The sequence below is a fragment of the Anolis carolinensis genome, chromosome 4 (assembly GCF_035594765.1).
Source record: "Anolis carolinensis isolate JA03-04 chromosome 4, rAnoCar3.1.pri, whole genome shotgun sequence".
NCBI lineage: Eukaryota > Metazoa > Chordata > Lepidosauria > Squamata > Dactyloidae > Anolis > Anolis carolinensis.
In genome coordinates this window covers 41,558,557-41,581,253 of record NC_085844.1, presented here as the reverse complement: position 1 = coordinate 41,581,253, position 22,697 = coordinate 41,558,557, and the positions used below count along the sequence as shown (strand labels likewise).

The following is a 22,697-nucleotide window of genomic DNA, read 5'->3' as shown; positions in this document are numbered from 1 at the left end:
GCAGAGTGGGTGAAGGTAGTGGTCAATGCCTCTTTGGAACAAAGCAGACTTCAAACTTGCCTAAAGGATGTAGTTGTGAGGTCTATATTTAAAAAAGCAATGCATGAACCTCTCCATAATGGGCAATTTATGGCTAGTGTCCAACCTTCCTTTTTTGAGCAAGGTATTGGAGCATGTGGTGGCCTCCCAGCTCCACCGGTTTCTGGATGAAATGAATTATCTAGATCCATTTCAATCTGGTTTCAGGCCTGGTTAATGGAACAGAGCCAACTTTGGTGGATGACCTCCGCAGAGAACTGGGCAGGGAGGAATGTTGGTTCTCCTACACCTCTCGGAGGCTTCATTACCATCGACCATGATATCAGCAATTGTATTCTTCTGGGCCATCTTGTGATGGGACTTGGAGGTACTGTTTTGCCGTGGCTCCATTCCTTCCTGGTCATATCCAGAAGGTGGTGCCGGGTGACTCCCAGCACCCCTGGCCATTGTCCTGTGGGGTTCCTCAGGGTTTTGTTGTGTCCCCCATGCTGTTTAACATATACATGAAACCGCTGGGGAAGGTCATCCAGAGTTTTGGACTGCAGTGCCATCTATATGGAGATGGCACACAGCTCTACTACTCATTTACACCTCAAGCCAAGGAAGCTGTCAGAAGGCAGATCAGGGAATTGGAATTCAGCCTATGCTCAATGGCATTACACTCCCCCTGAAGATAGAAGTCTGCAGTTTGGGAATCCTCCTGGACTCAGTATTGAACCTGGAGGCCCAGGTACCTGCGGTGGCCAGGAGTGCCTATGGACATTTAAAACCTGTGCACCAACTCTGCTCATTCCATTAGATGCTGGATCTGGCTAGGGTGGTACATGCCTTAGTTACATCCCATTTAAATTACTGTACCAAGCTCAATGGAGCCCCGGTGGCGAAGTGTGTTAAAGCACTGAGCTGCTGAACTTGCAGACCGAAAGGTCCCAGGTTCAAACCCCGGGAGCGGCATGAGCAGCACCTGTTAGCTCCAGCTTCTGCCAACCTAGCAGTTCGAAAACATGCCAATGTGAGTAGATCAATAGATACCGCTCCGGCGGGAAGGTAACGGTGCTTCATGTAGTCATGACCTTGGAGGTGTCTACGGACAACGCGGGCTCTTTGGCTTAGAAATGGAGATGAGCACCAACCCCCAGAGTCAGACATGACTGGACGTAACGTCAGGGGAAACCTTTACCTTTACCTACCACGCTGAATGTGGGGCTGCCTTCAAAGAGTGTTTGGAATCTTCAACTGGTTTAAAGAGCTGCAGCCAGGTTTTAATGGTGGCTGACTACAGGAGTGGACAAACTCCCTGTTGCAGCAGCTCCACTGGTTTCCAGTTTGTTTCTGGGCACAATTCAAAGTATAGTTATGACCTTTAAAGCTCTATATGGCTCAGGGCCAGGCTTTCTGTCTGATTGCATCTCCCTGTACAAATCTGCCCGAGCCCTGAATTCCTCAGAAGAGGCCCTTCTCTTTCCCACCTAGATCTCAAGCCTGGTTGGTGGGAACGAGAGAGCGGTCTTCCTTCTTGGGGCTGGCCCTCGACTCTGGAACTCTCTGCTCAGGGAAGCCAGAATGGCTCCCTCCCTGCTGTCCTTCCGGCAGCATGCTAAAACATTTTATTCAGACAGGCTTTTTAAAGAAGGAGGTTTTAAAGATCAAGTCGGGGGTGCTATAGTTTTAGCTACAAATATCTTTTTGATTGGTTTTAACTGTTGATTTCTAAAACTGTTCATGCTTAATTCCATTTTAATGTTTGTATATTTCTAGGTTTTAATTGTATTGGTTTTACTGAGTTCTTTTTTAAGAGAAAAAGCAGGATATAAATAATAGTAATAATATAAGTGAAAGAGGTTATGATTATACAATTACTAAAAGCGTTTAAATCATTTAATATATTGTGCAACCTATGTGCAACCTAGTAAAAATAACAAGGGTTTTGAAATTGTGTGAGAAAGCAGAGATAGAAGGGGGATGAAAATTGACAGTTCAAGGGTGAAGCTACTGCCATTAAAATAGTAACAAGATTATGATTGAACTGCAAGGATAACAAAGCTTCTTTTCATGCAGTCTGCTAATTTTTCCTAATGTTTCTTTTCCTTCTGATATTGTATTATTATTATTATTATTATTATTATTATTATTATTATTATTATTATTATTACCACCACTCCACAGTTATTATCCTATTTCTTGAGACTTAGACCCAAAATAGCTCACCATTTAAAATTCAGTTCAGTTGGAAGTTTCTTTTTGACATTAGAGGAGTTTGCTGATTCCGTGAGTGATAGGTCTAAATTCTCTAGCAGATTTCCTTCTTGTGACATTTTGACAGCATACGATTTATCATAGACAGAAAACATTAACTTCAGAGGGAGCCTCCAACTGCAGCATATGTTCAGTGTTCTTAATATGTATGTGATTTTAAGGAAATCACATTTCCGTAAATGTCTTCCTTTGGTGCAAGGTTTCTAGAACAATGTCACAAAGTATGATGATTTTAGCCTTATTACATTCTAAATTGAGATCTTCAGTTATGGTTTGAAAAATCTGCATTTTCTTGGTAAATCATAAAAATGTAATTATGATATCCCTTGACCAATTTCGTTTCCTTGATGGTGGTCTGATAGAAATCAATCAGTGAATATACTCTGTGCCATCTGGCTCGAGCAGAATCTCTGGGCAGATTTCTGACAGCCATTTAGTTAGGAAGGAAAGCATATCATTTTGCTCTGTCAACTCTGGACACCCTCCTCCTCCTATAAATTACATCTGCAGGTGTAATTTTCAAGCTCTGTGATCATATCTTGTGAAGCAAAGGATTTTCTTCATTCCTGAGATTTTTTATCTTTTATTATTTTCAGTGCTCTGTTGGAGAGTTCTGTTAGTGGAGTCTGCAATGCTATCCATCTTAGTTGACGGGATTGAGATGTTTCTATGTAGAGGGAAAATCACCTCCACAATTGCAAGCTTAATTTCACTTTTCATGACCATGAGTGTCCCTGGTGATGGATTGTTTGGCACTAGGTCTGTATCAGTTTTCACAGGAGATTTATTCTTGGTTGCATTCCTTCCTTTATGATTTCCGTGCATTGTCCTGTACTCACTCCTCTTGTCATCCTCATGGTTGCTGTCAATCTAATTGTGATCTTTTGCGGGCACACACACACACAAACCTTGAGAGACTATTTTCCTGAAGGTGCTGTGTTGACACTCTCATAAGTTAATTTCTGTGTTCAAGAGGGATATTTATTTTTGCATAATTTGCCTATATGGTGAATGGTTTTGGTGGTAAACAGAGCTCCACACGTGAGCTTTCCTCACAAGAGCTCAGAGTAGTTGGCTCTTACAATTACACCTGTCAGTTTTACTTCCTTCCTTCCTACCTTCCGAGGAGCTGTTAATGTTAATCCTTATATTTACAGATGATGGTAAATGCAGACAAACATATGAAGTGCCACAACTTGCCTATTTGTTACATTTAAAAATGTTCTGCAAATCTATTCATAGGCACTTCACTCCATGCATCTGGGGAGGCAGGCTCAGGGTATATACTGTAGAATTAATCAGTTAAACATCAGTGCTATGGAATCATGAGAGTTGCAGTTTTACAAGGTTTATTTTTTAGCTTTCTCTGGAAAATAGTGATAGTGCCTTGTCAAACTATAATTCCTATGATCCCATAGCATTGAGCCATGGCATCTAAAGTGGTGTCCAACTACATTAAATTTACAGTGTAGATGCATCCTTAGGCCCCTTCCACACAGCTAAATAAAATCCTTCATCATCTGCTTTGAACTGGAATTTATGGTAATGTGGACTCAGATAACCCAGTTCAAAGCAGATATTGTGGGATTTTCTGCCTTGATATTCCTGGTTATATGGCTGTGTGGAAGGGCCCAAAGACATATGCTCCTGAGTTCTTTATCACAGTTGGTCTCATAAAAGATTCCTTCACATAGTGTTGATCTTTGTTTAGGAAAATTCTGCTTGGGATTTTCAGAATGTAGCTTTGTTTCCTGGAGATGTCTGTGAAAGACTTAGCATTCATCTTTAAGCCAACTGTGGGAAGAAACGCAACTATTGTTGAAAGCTTTAGAGGAAGCCTGATTAGTGGGGCAGTAATCACAGAATTAATGGTCCAGCAAGTAGCTCTCAGTTTATGGAAGACTCAGCAACTGACACTATTTAATCAGTGAGAAAAGCTGGGCAAACTATTTGCAGAGAGAAGATGCCAGAGCAGGGCACCTTATGTATAACTATCCATATTGTCTCTTTGCTGAGTTGTAGTAGAGTTATGTTTGACCCCACAGTAGTTTTAAAGCTCCAGTTTGCAATTGTGGACTGTATTCCAGCAAAATTTCAGATTAATTAGCCTTTTTTCTCAGAAAGCACCAGTATTTAATCTACTGAGTTGCCACCTGCATAGCAGCTGCTAATTTGTGGGAAATACTGCAGATCTCAGCACACCTGGAGGAAAAAAATAATGATTTTCTATTCAGTTAATGCTTCTTTTATTTATCGGGTCAAAGCAATTATATTTTTGATGTTATTCACCCTGATGTATGAACTGTGCAACAGTATGAAATCCTGCTCGGGGCTCAAGCAAGTAAGAATTTTATGATTAACTAATGTGGCCCAGAGGTTTCATACATATCTGATACTTCTGGTGAGGAGATTAGAATTAACCGAGAAATTAAGCTAAAAGCTAACTTCCAGTGAGTGAGGCATGACAGATCTCTACAAGTAGGGAAAAAGAGATACAGACCTTTGCATTTCAGAGGACTAAGGTGATGCAAAGAGTAAACAAGCAGGTTTGGGTTTAATGGGAGGGAGAAATCATAATTCAGAAACATTGTGGGAATCTTTGGAGTCTGAATGAGTTGAAAAGAATAAGGGGCTTCTGGAGTATGAATTAAAAACAGTTTTGGCAGAAGCAACAACCGTGATTGAAGTTATATGTCCAATGTTGTGTGCATATGAGTGGATTTTATTTTGCATGTACTTCCAGACACAGAATCCTTCTTCAAAGGCTAGATTAATAATAAATTTCAGGCAGGATTTAAAATTGTTCATATCTTAATTGGCCATAGAGGTCTAACTGTATTATATAAGTGCACAGTGATCATGTACATTTAAGATCACCACTCAAGCAATAAAAAACTGAAAGTGACAGAGGTGATTTTCTTATTTCAGGAGACCTCCACCTTGATGGAGACTTGAGAATGTTTTTGAAACTACTTGCTTATTCCTAGTCTAGTTGACGTTTTGATTGAATACAGCATGTCATATTTTAGATTAGTGATCTGTTTTTAAAGGTTTTCGTAGCATCGTAAATTATGTGTCATTGGAAACATTTGTGGGCATAATTGTGAGTTTGATCGGTACAATCCAATGATTGACACATTCCATAAAAATCTATATTGTATCTGTTTATTTCCTATGTTTAAAGATGCATACTTTATGTTACATAATACAGAATACCTTGGCTTTTACCAATACATTTATGCTTTAAATAGCAGTCCTTGTTGATTGCTCTGTGATTGCACAGAGCAATCAAAACACTACTCTTGTTTAAAGACCCATCTTACAATAGAGATTGTCAATTCTCTTTGAGGGCCGGTATTGATCTTTTCATTTATGGAATGGACTTGTATACTATAGAAAATTTTGAAGCAAAAGGTAATTTTTGTCCATTCCCTCCCATTTTTCTCTAGCTCCTAGGCCAGTCTACCACAATGTTCCTTCCAGAGCATCCCCCAAACTTCTGGAGCAGTTTATCAGAGAAAGAAGAGGAAAAGCAGCTTGCCTTGATGGATTAAAATGCCTCCTTCTGCTCTTTCTCCTAGTGGGAAATTCCTTTGAGTATTACTATCTTTTGATATATCATCATTTTTACAAAGAAAGCAAACATTGCCCAGATGCTATGACCTATATGTTCACTCTCTCTCTTAGCCTAGTTTGCCCTGTTCTTTATTGCTACTAAAGCAACCCCTGGTATCAAAGGTTCTTTATATTGCTTGGAATATTTCTCTATGTTGTAATTTTAATTGGAAAAGTGAGATATATTGCTAGATTGTATAAAGTTGTTGGAAGTGGAAAATTGGTCATTGATTTCTGTGTATTGAGAAACTCCAGATTAGCTGTTATAGTCCTAATTGCTATTTACTTGCTTCTTGGTAGGGAGTTGGACTGGATGGCCCACGAGGTTTCTTCCAACTCTATGATTCTGTGAATTGAGTATGGTATCCAATATAGCTTTGTGGATAGGATTTCTGCTGATTCAAAAAGAGGACCCAAAAATTACCTCCCGGACAGTCTGACATCAATACCAAGAATGATTTTATATCAGATCATTAAACAGACAACCTGCAAACACTTAGAAAGGTTTGCTGTGATCACTGAAAAGCAACCTGGATTTTTCAAAAACAAGTCATTCTAGGCTAACCTTATCTCACCTTTATGATAGTTACAAGCCTGGTAGATGAAGGGAATGTTGTGGCTGTAGTAACCTTGATTTCAGTATGGCTTTTGACAAGGTTCCCCATTACATTTATACAAGCAAGTTAGTAACATAACAGCTAGATGATGCTACTGTTAAGCAAATGTTTAATTTGTTGACTGTTTGAACTCAAAGGGTGCTTACCAGTGACTTCTCTTCATCCTGGAGAGTAGTGGGATGCCTTAAGGTTCTGTCCTGGGCCAAATGATATTCATCATTTTTATAACTGAGTGCCAAATTAGAAGAGGTTCATAGGACAGGATCATAATTCAAAATGATTGTTACAGATTAGAAAACTAACAAAAAGAATTTCTGCAGAGAAAATTGTAAGATGCTATATTTAGTCAGGAAAAAATGAAATGCACAAGTATGGGATGGGTGACACCTGGTTTGCACAAGAATACGTGTGCAAGGGATCGAGGGGTCTTAGTACATATGAGTCAGCACTGTGATGCAGCAGTTAAAGTTTGTTTATTTGTTATATTAATTTATACCCCATTTTATCTTTCCCGAAGGGGACTTGGGAGACATAATAGGGACATAATAGTGCAATTCTATTCTGGTTTGTTCAGACCTCACTTGGAATACTGTGTACAGTTCTAGGTCCCATAATTCAAGAAGGATATTGACAAGCTGGAATGTGTCCAGAGAAGGGCAATCAAAATAATCAAAGGTCTGGAAGACAAGCTCTGTGAGGAGTGGTTTAGGGATCTTGGCATGTTTAGCTAGGAGACTTGAAAGTTAAGAGGTGCCATAATAGCCATGTTTAAATATTTGAAAGGATCTCATATTGATGATGCACCAAGCTTGTTTACCACTGCTACTGTGACTAGGTGCTTGTCTGCATGGACTAAAAGAAATTATATTCACATTGTAGCTAGCTGCTGCAATTCAGATAAAAGGCATTCTTGACCATTTGTTGGGAATATGGCTCTTTGAGCCTTAATCTGAATAAAAAAACATTTTCTTTACCTTCGGGGAGATGGGGCGGGGTATAAAAATAAAGTTATTATTATATTATTATATTTACCTTCAGTTTTTGAAAAAGGGTTTTGATCTGTTGCCAGCTTCTTCAAATGGTTGGGAAATTGGGTTTAAATCCACTAGCAGCAGGAAAGAGTTTACATGGTAGGGAAGTATTAAATGGAATGAGGGGCAGATACTTTTGGTAGGACATGAAAGAACAGATGAAAGGGCAGCAAGGAGACCAAGTTAGGTAAGCAGTATCTACAAACTCATAATTACATGCACTAGTGCTTAACAAAAATAATGTATATTCATTCACATGTGTGACAGGAGAAAAAAGTGGAGTGGCCATGATGGTGTGGCTGAAAGTAATGTAATGGATTGGTTGATTATTCCATTTATCCAAGGTGAGTTGTCAGGAGGGAATATATGGCTAGTTATATTTAAACTAGCCATATATTCTCATATATTTATATTTAAATATTTAAACAGTTATGGTGATCTCACCACAATGTCTGTGACATATGTGGTATTAATGGGGTCACCGTGAACTATGAAAATTTGCTTTAAAACAGTTTTTCTCCATCTTTGCTAGGTCACAGAGCAGTGGATTCAAATTATGTAAAAAGAGAGTCCATAAACATTTGGAAGAACTTCCTGATTTTAAGACCATTGACAATGGAGTGGTTTGACTTGGTGTGGTGGTTTTTAAATGGGTTGGTTGGTTATCTGTCAGGAGTGATTTAATTGTGTATTTCTGCATGGCAGGGGGTTGAACTGAATAGCCTTTGTTGTGTTTGCCAACTTTATGATTCTATATATCCTATTAACTGGGTTGAATCACATTTTGTTTTCTGATTATAGTGCTTCCCTAAGGACAAAAGGGTATTCTGCTGCCTTCCTCTGTTTCACCTCCTAGCTCAGATGAAAGGGGTTTTATAGTGACCAGTGGGGAGTTAAAATGTTAGTGTGAAGGTGTCTTCATCATGAAAATATAAAATATAAATTGAAAGAATAGAATGTAATTCATCAAAATGACATGAGCCAATGCAAATGTATAGCTGAGACTGCAAACCTGTACACACTTGCAGGAAAATAAAACTCATGAAACCTAAGAGGAGCAGCTTTGCATTTTGGTTACAGTAGGTCTTAGGAATACGTGTAATATTTTATAGATTTATTACAATATACTAAATGGCAGATGACTTGGCAGATTTTCTTATTCTAAGAGTTTCATTGCAGGAAAAAAGAATCAGTTTCCTTCCTCATGGGTATAGAGCAGGGGTCCCCAAACTAAGGCCCGGGGGCCGGATGCGGCCCATCGAAGCCATTCATCCGGCCCCCATGGCACAAGGGCATAAGGGGGTTGGGCTAAATGACCCAAGGGGTCTCTTCTTCTGTTACAACCATTATTATTATTATTATTATTATTATTATTATTATTATTATTAACATTAAGGCTGGGTGGCCATCTGTCAGGGGTGCTTTGCTTGTGCTTTTGGTGCACAGAGGCAGACGAGGGTTGGACTTAATGGCCCAAGGTGTCTCTTCCAACCCTCTTTATTAATTATTATTATTATTATTAACATTGAGGCTGGGTGGCCATCTGTCAGGGGTGCTTTGCTTGTGTTTTCGGTGCACAAAGGCAGAAGGGGATTGGACTCAGTGGCCCAAAGGGTCTCTTCCAACCCTTTTAAAATTATTATTGCTATTATTATTATTATTATTATTATTATTATTATTATTACTATTAACATTGAGGCTGGGTGGCCATCTGTCAGGGGTGCTTTGCTTGTGCTTTCGGTACACAAAGGCAGAAGGGGATTGGACTCAATGGCCCAAAGGGTCTCTTCCAACCCTCTTTTTATTATTATTGCTGTTATTATTATTATTATTATTATTATTATTATTATTATTATTATTATTATTATTATTATTATTTATTGCTCGGTGGCCAACTATAGTCCGGCCCTCCAACGGTCTGAAGGATTGTGAACTGGCCCCCTGCTTAAAAAGTTTGGGGACCCCTGGTATAGAGCATTATAAATGAGAATCAGCTAAACAATTACATCTGAAAGTATTTTGAGTGTTTCTTAATTACTAAAGATTTCTTATAGCATTGATTACTTTGTCAAATGTAGATTCTTCTGATACGACGTGATATCTTGTTTTTCTTTGAAAATGAATTTCTATATCCTTCTGAGACTACAGGCTTAGCTTTTGGGTAATAAATCTAAGATTAGAGTTGTTCCATATGGTAATAAATAATGTGCATTCCAATGATGCTCACAGTCAAGAAGTCCAGTGGGTTTAAAATAACTTATTACATCATTTCATCCTATCTGTGGTTTCTAAAAAGACCAAGAGAATTTAGTTTCATGTAAACAAGCATATATTGTTTCGTGCATAGTCATAGGTACTAAGAAAAGGCCAAATTGTATATGACATTAAATGTGTTTTGGCAGTTTATATGCTGCGTTTAAAAAATGTGATGTGGGAATTGTTAATTATTACGGTATTTTTTTCAAATAGGCTCAGTCCATTACATAGGTGTGCCAGACAAGGGTGCTGAGAAAAAGGTACAGAGAAATTCTCGCCCAGCCCACCTCAGATACGTCTCTGTGTTCAAATACTAGAATATACTTCTGTATTTATTTTCTAAAATTGTGTTTATTGAATTTCCTCTATTGCTCTCAAATTGCCCATAGTACACCAAATATGTTGAACGGCCAGTTGCATTCTTCCTGCATGATTTGGGGTGCATTGACTATTGGCAAGAGTTTGGTACTCTACTGAGGAGATATCTCCTCCCAAGTGGCATTCCTCTTTCCTGCTTATCCATGGCAACTACACCTACTGATAACTGGCAAATAGAGGGAGAAAATGTGGAGGCAGTGACAGGCTCGAAGATCACTGCAGATGCAGACTGCAGCCAGGAATCAGAAGACGTTTACTTCTTGGGAGGAGAGCAATGGCCAACCTTGACAAAATAGTGAAGAGTAGAGACATCACACTGGCAATGAAGGTCCGCATAGTCAAAGCAATGGTATTCCCCATAGTAACCTATGGATGCGAGAGCTGGACCATAAGGAAGGCTGAGTGAAGGAAGATAGACGCTTTTGAACTCTGGTGCTGGAGGAAAATCCTGAGAGTGCCTTGGACCACAAGAAGATCCAACCAGTCCATCCCCCAGGAAATAATGCCCGGCTGCTCACTGGATGCGGCTGCTAAAAAAGCCAATGGGATTCTGGCCTGCATCAATAGGGGTATAGCGTCTAGATCCAGGGAAGTCATGCTCCCCCTCTATTCTGCCTTGGTCAGACCACACCTGGAATACTGTGTCCAATTTTGGGCACCACAGTTGAAGGGAGATGTTGACAAACTGGAAAGCGTCCAGAGGAGGGCGACTAAAATGATTAAGGGTCTGGAGAACAAGCCCTATGAGGAGCGGCTTAAAGAGCTGGGCATGTTTAGCCTGCAGAAGAGAAGGCTGAGAGGAGACATGATAGCCATGTACAAATACGTGAAGGGAAGTCATAGGGAAGAGGGAGCAAGCTTGTTTTCTGCTGCCCTGCAGACTAGGACACGGAACAATGGCTTCAAACTACAGGAAAGGAGATTCCACTTGAACATCAGGAAGAACTTCCTCACAGTGAGAGCTGTTCGACAGTGGAACTCTCTCCCCGGGGCCGTGGTGGAGGCTCCTTCCTTGGAGGCTTTTAAGCAGAGGCTGGATGGCCATCTGTTGGGGGTGCTTTGAATGCGATTTCCTGCTTCTTAGCAGGGGGTTGGAATAGATGGCCCATGTGGTCTCTTCCAACTCTACTATTCTATGATTCTATGATTCTATGATTAGAGGCAAAGCTGAAGTATTTTGGCCACATCATGAGGAGACAGGAAAGCTTGCAAAAGATCACGATGCTGGGGAAAATGAAAGGAAAAAGGAAGAGAGGCCGACCAAGGGCAAGATGGATGGACGGTATCCTTGAAGTGACTGGGTTGACCTTGAAGGAACTGGGGGCAGTGACGGCTGACGGGGAGCTCCGGCGTGGACTGGTCCATGAGGTCACGAAGAGTCAGAGACGACTAAATGACTGAGCAGCAGCAGCAGCTTGTCCTGCCTTCTTTTCCAGGGTGACAACGGAAGGATGGCGGTTCATGAGCCTCTCTTCCCCTCCTTCACCAGGGCCTCCTCTGATGTAGCCTGGAAATCACCACTGTGTGTGCTTGCCCCCCCCCCCCCACACACACACACACAGCGGATTCCCTTCACCAGAACAATTCCTTCCCTATTTTTTCTTAGCTCAATGGCAGTGTTGAGTAAAAGAAACTGGAGCATGCTGCTTAACCTGCTAACTGAGCCCTGGAGGCTGCCGCTGCACCCCAGGATTTCATCATGATGGGTACATGTCTGTGTATCATAGCTGTACCACTTTGTCTCCTCTGCTATTTTTTATTCTTCCTCCAATGTGCAAGCAGTAGCTACAAGCAGAGCCATCTCCATGAAGGCAGAAGTCTGTCCAGAGGGTCAGAGCTTCATTATTGCTGCCGCCTCCTCCTTCTGCAACCATTGCACCCAGGGCTGCTGCTGCTCTTACAGCATGTTTCCTGGAGGCACTGCCACCTTGGCCTTATGCGCCTCAGCCAGTGCCATTGTCAGTGTTGTCTGGGTGAAACATGCAATGCACAGCAGCAGCAGCAGGAGGAGGAGGGCAAAGAGGAAGAGGAGAAAACTACAGTTCTCTTGGCAGTTCTGCTTTCCCCATCTGCCCTCTGTTCTTTCTCCCCACCTACTGTCTCTCCTGTTTTCCTACACCATTTTTAATTGGAACTTAAAGTCCTTGCTGCATGTTCATTTTCTCAGTATTTAATAGTCCCCATTAAAAATGGTATAGGGCAGCAGTGGAAGCTGCAGCAAATATTCACAAGTAACAAAACTGCTAGAAGTTAAGCTTGCAGATTTGGAGGGTTAAGTGTATCCTGTTTTAATACTTATCCTTGAATTGACTGGATCGTGCATTGCTTCATTGCATATATTGTAGAACAACCTATGATTTAGAGCGCTGTGTTTAAAGCTACAAGAGGATGGCACACATATGGAACACTTGGCTAAAATCCTAAATACTCTGCCAATGTAATTACATTGGAGAAGAAGACATTAGCAGCATGAAATGGCACATGGTGACAGAGAGGACAAGAAAGGGAATAGGATGAGGAATGTGTCATTGTCAAACTTTGAGTTGTCTTTCTCTTGAACATCTGAGTTTGTGTAGTTTGAGAGGCCTCCAGAGCCAAGGTGTGATAGGAGTAACAGACCAAATCATTTGTATGCCTGATATGATTTCTAAGACATTCTGCTTATTGTGACCTACCTCTCAGAGTCAGGAAATAAGGAAATACATAGCTTGGAATTAGCCTCTGGGATGTGATGTATAACTTTCACTTCTTCCCATCTCTGTACTTGGATATCTCCATGTCCAAATGTGACGATAATTAAATCAGTTGAACTACACTCTCATGTGTGAAAGGTTTGCCACTATATATCCCTTGCTTTTATTTCTCTCTGTATTCCTAACTTCTCCTCACAGATCTATGGCTTTTAGTTTAACACGCACACGTGCACACACACACTTGAAAATGGAAATCAGTGATCACTTGAAGTGAAGAAAATTTTCTCTTGAACAGCTATTGATTTTCTAATTGCAGAATTAATGTGGTTTATTTCTAATGTGTAATTCAGTTCTGAAACAATTTACATGTTAAGCCTGCCTTGATTCCCACTTTGAAAATGCCAGAGGGTTTTTTTTTAAACTGGTTGTGTGTTTGTGAAAGAGAGAAGGGAAGTGGGGAAAGAAATAAGGAATTGTGGTTGTGGGTTTAAAAGTACATTGATACAATGGAGCAAAAATAATAAATGTCTTGTTTGTGAGATAATTAAATACCTTCAGAGAAAATTTAAACTTGCTTATATATAAATATTTTTTGTTGAGCTCACTGGAGCTTAGCCCATTGTAAAATGTATTTAGAATTTCATCCTTAGGCCTCAATCCTGCACTCACTTATGGGAAAATAAGCCTTATTTTTTATACATTTGTGTAGCTATGTCTTGTATCATGGCTGGTAAGGGAGTTCTTTTGACCTCACTAAATAAGTTCCATGACACAAAAGATTTAATATTTTGATGAGTTTTCTCTGTTTCAATTGAATTGTTTGCTGTTGACTGCCTTTAGTCCCTATATCTGGAGAAAAGCAGAATAAAAATAAAGTAAGTAAATAAATAAACAAACAAGGGATAAATACCATGAGATTTTTGACTGTGGAGGAATAAAGATTGATGACATGGTTAAAACATTTGAAGTGATATTAATTTCCTATTTTTTTCTGTTTTGTTTAAAATGGGTTGACTAATTAGTCGAGAGAAGTTAGTGACAATGCATTCTTGGATAGCAGGAAAAACAATCCAAGTTTTAATTCCATGCAGTCTCAACTGAGACATGAGATAATCCACAAATGAGTGGATTGCTCTTTCATGCCATCCAGAGAAGGGTGCTCTTAGACTGGACATGTGCTCCTCGGAAGATATGAATGTCTTAAAATGGCATATGTATTGTAACTACCAGGGTTGTTTCAGTTATACATTCTTCATCAGGCACTTTGTCTGTCTTTGCTTTTTTCCCCATGCCACTCAGCCATCACTTTGGTTGTTCTTTACTCTTACCTTCTGGAAGCCAAAGGACTGGCACCTGCTACCCCTGCTATCATTTGTTTCTGCTGTCTACCTTGGTTTTCTGAAAGCCAGAACTGACAGATGCCTTTAAAAATGCCCCTGCTTTAAAGATGTGCGTGGGGGGGGGGGAAGCAAACAAGGATTGGAATACACAAGGTTTTTTCTTCCTCCCTCTCTCTTTCTCATAAGAAATAAGAGGACATTCAAAAGTGGTAGAGATAAAAATTATGTATTAGCGGCACATCAGGGATTGGACTGGACTGGATGGCCCTTGTGGTCTCTTCCAGCTGGGTGGTTTTATAATATAACAGTGTATTCTTCATTGGTGAAATGTAGCAGTCTGCTTTGATTCTTCGTTATGAGCTTATTTTGATTCTTTGGCAGTCTGTAAGAGAAAGAAGATGTGTATGTGTGTGTTTCATCTAAATACAATTGGAGCATGTAAAGCAATGGCAAAAGTAAAGCCTTTGTGAAAAGGTGTGGATTTGCTAGGCCTGTATTAAGTTTCTTGGTAATTTCATAGAAGACACCGGATTAAATATGCAGAATGTCACATGTGTGGATGCAATAAAGAGATAAATCAGAAGCCAATCTGCAAAATAATGCTGTATCTCTAAAACAGATGTGGGTGATGGTCTCATGGGTGGAATCAAATACAGGAATGACACAGATAAGGAAAATGAAGGGAGAAGTAATGTTGATGAAGATTAAAAAGAAATCCAGAAAAAATAAATTGGCAGGTAAAGAATTCAGAAATAAATCCTTCCTGTGTTAATGCAAGCAGATACAGTGATGCTTCCGGATTGGTATTGATAGAAAGCAAGACGATTACATTGAACTTTGTATATTGAGTGTGAAATGTATCTAGTTAGTATTATCATTTGCTGCTTTTCTGTTGCTTTTCTGTGTTTTCTGTATTACATAATCATTCTAAAATGTAATGTGACTTTAACAGTTCATAGACCATTTGAATAGCAAAAGCACATTGAAGTGTTACATTCAGATCTTTGTTGGGAGAGACTAACAACAGACCTGCTATCAGAGGCTTAGAGGGTCTTCTTTGGAGATGTTGTGTGCTAAGACTTTTGTGTGCTGTGGCTGTTTCCCTTTCAGTATATTGTGTAGCATTATCAAAGTCAATAAGGTTGCCAGGGAGGTAGGATGGTAAAAGTAGCTTATTGCTATAGCAGCTCTCAAAGTAGAGCTGGAAATGGCAATTTTATGTTGTAACTACAAGGAATAATAATGAATTGATAACCTGGCAGATGTTATACATTTTATATGGTGTACTAAGAATACAAAGAGAAAATTAAATTGACTGTTCCATATACCTTTTTTCAGTTATTAAAACAAAATAGAGGATTATTAATTAACAGCTTGGCAGATATACATATATGGGTAAAACATAACTTGCTTGTAGTTTGGCATATAAATAGTCCACTGAGAGAGTCACAACTGTATCTATTTTTAAAAAAATACAAGGATACTAGAATGTGGATTTCTATTGAACAGCAGGTAGAACACTCAGGCGAATCTACATTGGCTGCTTAATCTGGAGAAGAAATTACCTGGATTGGCCCTTGAAGATGATATCCACATGAGACAGCTCCACTGGACTGCCACCTCACCCATTGTGTCACTGCTGCCCCTCCCAGTCAGACACACGGCTCAGTGCTGTTTCCAGGCCATTGCTTGTTCTGACATCAGCAGAGGTGTCCGCACAATTAGGAAGAAGGATGGGAGTGATCTCCCCACTTTGTCCAAGTTGCAAGAAATCTTTTCTTAAGGTCGACATGGACAGAGGCACAGATCTTTGTGTCTTGCTAGGAGTGGTGACTCAGACAAAGTTCATCCCCTTTTCCCTGGTGTTCCATTTGGACAGTGGAACAATCTAAACTAGATCCAATCCAACTGTCCAGATTGCCCTGAAGCCATGGGATACTTGAGTTTCCAACAAAACCAGTTTAAATCTGGAAACCTGTGATATTCATTGGAAGCCAGAAGTCAGTTCATGGCGAGTCTGGGATTTCTTCCCCCTTGTAGACTTGTCAAAAATCACTAACTGTGTGTGTGTGTATATATATACAGTAGAGTCTCACTTATCCAAGACTCGCTTATCCAAGGTTCTGGATTATCCAAGGCATTTTTGTAGTCAATGTTTTCAATATATCATGATACTTAGGTGCTAAATTCATAAATACAGTAATTACAACATAACATTACTGCGTATTGAACTACTTTTTCTGTCAAATTTGTTGTATAAAATGATGTTTTGGCGCTTAATTTGTAAAACCATAACCTAATTTGATGTTTAATAGGCTTTTCCTTAATCCCTCCTTATTATCCAACATATTCGCTTATCAAAGGTTCTGCTGGCCCATTTAGCTTGGATAAGTGAGACTCTACTGTACTTAAAAATTGTAGGGATATTTGGTATGTATACATTGGGGCTTATGCAACACGAGCTTGCAGTAGAAACAGAAGTAATTACTCAGGATGCCTTTGCAAAGTTAAAATGAAAGCATATGTTTAATGTCTCAAGAAATCAATCTTATGATAGGAAAGAAGGTAGGCAAAAAACTGATTTGTACAGAACTTGAGAAGAGTTGTGCTGGAAGATCTAGAAATTCTTGGAGAGGTAAAAAAGTGGGGGTTTTTGGGTGTTTTTTTCCATGTTCATGTGGGTTCTATGACCCTAGTTTTAACTAATGTTGAAACATTTTGTCATAAGAAGCCCATAAAGTTGGGTCTTGTGTGAGTGTAATCTCTATCATTAGGGTTGAAGGCTCATAGATGGTATTTCCAAGTCAAAGGGATGCCTCTTTGAGTGCATCTTCACAGGTCAGTTACCCCAGTGCTGATCCAGAGTGGCCTACTCCAGTATTAGCTATGCTGGCAACTCCCAAGCCATCTTAGGAGCTGCATGGAAGATACACCAGCAGCCCCTGAAGTGGTCCTGCAGCTGGATGGTGGCTGCACAGGTGAGCAATATGAAACCAGTTCACTGCTACTCATCCACCATTTGCACTCCTTCCCCTCCCCTCCCCTCCCAATATACCTTAGTGATGCCCACTGGGCAACAAAATGGTGGCAAACACTCCTTGGTACTTGGGATGATGTTTGCTCCTCCCCCTTCCATCTTCTCAGAGTGCTGGATATTATCATTCTAGGTGGAAAGAAGTGTTTGGTACTATTCTAGATGCCCAGTGGGCACCTAGAAGTTAAGTTAGAGGGGGCAAGGCAAATGCCGTCCCCTTTGCATAGGCTGCCTAAGCCTTGGAAAAATGGGATGGTGTATAAACATTTGAGAAACTCAGGATTATCCAGTGTTTTCAGATAACACGGGTAAAAGCAATGCATTGTATAATGACCATGTGGCTGATCTGGCGTTCCTGATGGTAAACACACTCTTGGCTTTCAACAAAGAACATGATGCTAAAAGTTGCTAAATGTGTTATTCATTCTAAACATATAATTCATTCATGGCACAACAATAAAGATAACTTTATTACCCATAAATAAAAGATGAGTACACATTTACATGCTCATAATTCAATGATGGCGCTTCCAAATATAAACTTGTGTAACCTTTTTTGTCATCTGTTGGGTCTTTCTATGCCATTTTAAAAGAGCCATAATTACTTATGGATTTTTCTTTTCTTGTATTTTAAATTTGTGTTGTGAGATACCTTGGACATCTTATTAGGAAGATGGATTACAAATATGTGAAATAAAGAGTGAGGCTCGTATGAATAGAAGAGCTAGCACAGATTTAGCATTTTGTCCAAGACTTTTAATATTCCTAAATTTATGTAAAAATGGGTCAGCTGTATCAGCAAAACATTTTCAGTGTGATTCACCAAATGCAATACTTTTCTGTCAAATCAATTCTTTACTTATTTGTGGAACACTGGGTTTTATCACATATCATTTTCAAGAAGTAGATTAGGTATACTTAATAAAAATGGAAGAGTTCATAAAATTAATTGTCAAAATGAAGAAATAATAAATTTCGTACTAGCTACCCTCTTCTTCAGGAAGCCAAACAAACAATGACACGATTTTCTCTTGGTGTTAAAATACCAACTCAGAGTATGACATGTGAAAAAGACTAACTCTATGCCACTCATTAGGAAAAGAATAGAAAACACAGCAGCCAGTATTTGAATATTGTTTCAGGTCCTGTTCTATAGGAGAATGGACATTTTTTCCCATAGCAGTTAGGATAAAAGTGTCAAAAATCTACATCCATAATATACTCAATGACATATTTCTCTAAGTTCTGAATATTACTTATGCCAAATGAGGAGATCCCATTATCTCAACTCTCCATCTACAGTAGACTTCTACAAAAGAGACAGATAGAAGTTGAAAGAGCAAGTGTGATATAGTGGTTTCAGAGCTGGACCATGTCTCTGGATAGCAAGGTTCGATTTCCTCTCTCAGACATGTAATATGCTGTTAGTCTCTGAAAACTCTGTGTTAAGTTTGCCTTCATGTCAGCATGAGTTGGAAATGAAGTTGAACTTAGAGTGAATACCTCTGCCCTACATCCCCATGTCTATTAGCCAGTTGTACCTTTAAAAATCCATGTGTGTGTGATGCTACTAGTGTACTTTTATTTGGTAAAATGACAAAAAACAACACCTTTCTCATGAATTACAATTAAAGAGTTTCTGAAGAATAGTCTGGTAAGAGTTGACTATATGTTATATCCAGATCAGTCCATTTTACTTACAGAGCAGCTTTTCTTTTTTATGCTCCCAATGTACCCTTAAAATGTGATCTTTGGTGAGGGATTCAAAACCAGATTTTGTGCAGAGCTGAGGAATCAGAGGAGGAGCATAAGTGGAAGGGAAATGTTTGATTTTCACCCATCATTTAAGACATGTAGAAAGTAAAAAAAGTAAAGCAAAATACTAAATTATTTGTAAGTTAGCTTAGAGATCAATACAGAAGTTACACTGTTTTTATTTGCTCCTTTAAGCACAAGGAAGGTGGCAGAGATTAATGAACACTCTGTCCTGTTGCCATTCATTGGGTACAAGCTCAAAACACCCCAACCCATATATGAAGCTTCATTATATATTTTCTTCAGCCCCATAAACTGAGTAGCTTAGTCTACTGGATCAGTTTCTCTGTGGTCAAAAATGTCTATTTAACTTAGTAGCTGTAATCAAAAACTATTTTAACTTTACGCATCAAGGCCTCTCTAAGAATAGAAGCAGAGGCTTATTTTTTTATGCAAGCGGTGGTAAAACCGTTACTAAAAAAGACCTCGCTAGACCCATCGGTTTGCGACAATTACAGACCAATCTCCAACCTTCCATTTTTGGGCAAGGTTCTGGAGCGGGTGATTGCCACGCAGCTCCAGGAGTTCCTCGATGACACTGATTTTCTGGACCGCTCGCAGTCTGGCTTCAGGCCTGGGCACAGTACTGAGACGGCTTTGGTCGCCTTGGTGGATGACCTCCGCAGGGAGCTGGACAGGGGGAGTGTGACCCTGCTGGTTCTCCTGGATATCTCAGCGGCTTTCGATACCATCGACCATGGTATCCTTCTGGGGAGGCTCTCCGGGATGGGGCTCGGGGGCACGGTTCTGCTGTGGCTCCAGTCCTTCCTGGAGGGTCGTTCCCAGATGGTGAAGCTGGGGGACACCTGCTTGGACCCCTGGCCATTGACCTGTGGGGTTCCGCAGGGGTCTATTTTATCCCCCATGCTATTTAACATCTACATGAAACCGCTGGGAGAGGTCATCCGGAGTTTTGGAGGGCGTTGCCATCTCTACGCAGATGACACGCAAATCCACTATTCCTTTCCACCTGACTCCAAGGAAGCCCCTCGGGTGCTGAACCAGTGCCTGGCCGCTGTGGCGGACTGGATGAGGAGGAACAAACTGAGGATCAATCCTGACAAGACAGAGGCCCTCCTGGTCAATCGTGCGTCGGATCGGGGTATTGGGTGGCAACCTGTGCTGGACGGGGTTGCACTCCCCCTGAAACCACAGGTCCGCAGTTTGGGGGTCCTCCTGGATTCAGCGTTGACGCTTGAAGCACAGGTGTTGGCGGTGGCCGGGAGGGCTTTCGCACAACTCAAACTTTTGCGCCAACTGCGACCATACCTCGTGAAGTCTGATTTGACCACGGTAGTCCATGCCTTAGTTACCTCTAGACTGGACTACTGTAATGCACTCTACGTGGGGCTTCCCTTGAAGACGGCCCGGAAATTACAATTGGTCCAACGCTCGGCAGCCAGATTAATAACGGGGGCAAATTACAGGGAGAGATCCACTCCCTTGTTTAAGGAGCTCCACTGGCTGCCGTTCATCTTCCGGTCCCAATTCAAGGTGCAGACCATCATCTATAAAGTCCTGAACGGTTTGGGACCCACCTACCTCCGTGACCGTATCTCCTTCCATAAACCTGCCCGTTCTTTGCGATCATCCGGGGAGGCCCTGTTATCAGCATTGCCTATATCCCAGGCTCGCCTTGTAAGTACAAGGGAGAGGGCCTTCTCTGCTGTGGCCCCCCGACTGTGGAACTCACTACCTACTGAAATAAGGCAAGCTCCCACTCTGTTAGCTTTTAGGAGAGAATTGAAAACATGGCTCTTCCGTTGTGCTTTCGGTGAGTAATTTCTGTCATATATCTCCGTATTACTCCCCTCCGAACATCTATCCTCTAGATTACTCCTTCCAAATGTCCCTGCCCATAGTGGAGTACTCCTCTGTCCCTCTCACTCCGGGTTTTATCTCTGTGTTCAAGCGGCCTGCCCTTGCTTTATTGTTTTTTGATTTCTTGATGTTCTGTTTATTATTATTTATTGTATTTTAAATGGTGTTATGATATGTTGTTTCTATATTTTATTATGTTGTATTGCTCTGGGCATGGCCCCATGTTAGCCGCCCCGAGTCCCCATTGGGGAGATGGTGGCGGGGTATAAATAAAGTTTTATTATTATTATTATTATTATTATTATTATTATTATTATTATTATTATTATTTTTAGGAGAGCCATTCACTGAAACAGATCAGAATAATTATTTTATAGTAAATGTCTTTCCAGTTAAAACAGTAGTAAAACTTGACTTTAAAATGCTTCAAATTCTTATTCTTTCTTTAATTAAGATATATTGCTTAATTGTGCATTGTAGTCCATTCCTCCATAGGAACAAGACACACTGAGCTCCAGTTCTGTGCCATACGTCTGTTCCATAACAAGGGCTTCATTTTCCCATGGATTTGACTGTGTTTTGCATTTTGTTATATGTCATTTCGCTAGAAATCCTTCTGAGGTTTTTATGACTAAAGCAGAACACTGGAAGAAATAAAAATGAATGTAACACTGATTATTGAATACCATTATGGTAATTCTGTACTACTGTGAGTTTTAGAATACGTACTTATCACTGCTTTGACTTGGTGTTTTTAAGGAACTGATGACCAAGTTGATAACGGAGATGCCTGACCACCCAATCCCTTTTCTGATTGACCACCTTCAATCCAAACAAGGAGGTCGTGGCCAGCTTCAGAGAACATTGTCTGGATCCGCTGCTCTGTGGGCAGAAAGTGAAACTACAGGTAAGCAGAGTAATAGTGGCATATTGTGAAATCTTAATGGAGCATAAATTAGCATTCTCAGCTACTAACCCTAATATGACCATTAAATCAGTGCATCTAGTTGGGATTCAGATCCTTATTCACAAACATATTTATATATTTATCACATTGTATTATACTCTTCAGGGAACTCAAAAGTTTCTACAAGTACTTATCCTATTTTCTCTGAATAATATTCCTTTAATGTGTGTTTAGCAAAACATGTATGATGTGCTGAGGTCACCTCATCAATTTCATGGTTGTGGGGCATTTATATTCAGATTTCCCAGCCTAATGTCCCCAAGCGTCCTGTATTGGGATAAATATAACCTTTTTCAGAAGTCTTCTGCTTTGCAGAAGGGGTTTACATACAAGAACTCAGAAGTATTTAACAGAAGCATTTAACAGGGAAGTAAATACTTTAGTTTCTGGCTGTAAAAGTGCTTTAAGGGTCAAAATCTGGAAAAAAAGTTGTCTATCCCTGGGTAGAAGGTGAATTCTGGGAACACAGAAGGAACAGAACAACAATCCTGCAGACTGCATGAACCCTAGAAACCACATTTGCCCACCTCTGGTTTATATAATTTATATGTGGATTAGATACTGGATTTAGGTTCCTTTCTCTTATATTTGATTCTAAATGCATTTGGTCTTGAATCACAGATAAAACTATAATGTTCTAGTTGAGTTTGCTGAAAGGCTTACAGGATTTTGGAAGCTGGAAATAGGAAACTGCTTATGCTAAATTGGATCGCTGGTTCACGAAACCCAGTCTCATCATCTCTGAATTACAGTAGAAGCCTGCTAGGATTTCAGGCTGGATTCTTCCCATGCTCTATCTGATGATTTCTGGTGATTTCACTGTGAAGCAGATCTG

At 40.1% G+C, this 22,697-nt stretch overlaps 1 protein-coding gene across 2 annotated transcripts in view; it reads left to right on the top strand.

Annotated features, from left to right (window-relative positions):
• Positions 1-22,697, top strand: part of c4h8orf34 (chromosome 4 C8orf34 homolog) — a 110,205-nt gene that overhangs the window by 15,368 nt on the left and 72,140 nt on the right. For both annotated transcript variants that reach the window (XM_008108557.3, XM_008108558.3), the window contains exon 2: positions 21,655-21,802. In XM_008108557.3, the coding sequence (XP_008106764.2) occupies positions 21,655-21,802 (148 nt within the window). The remainder of the gene's footprint in view (positions 1-21,654; positions 21,803-22,697) is intronic.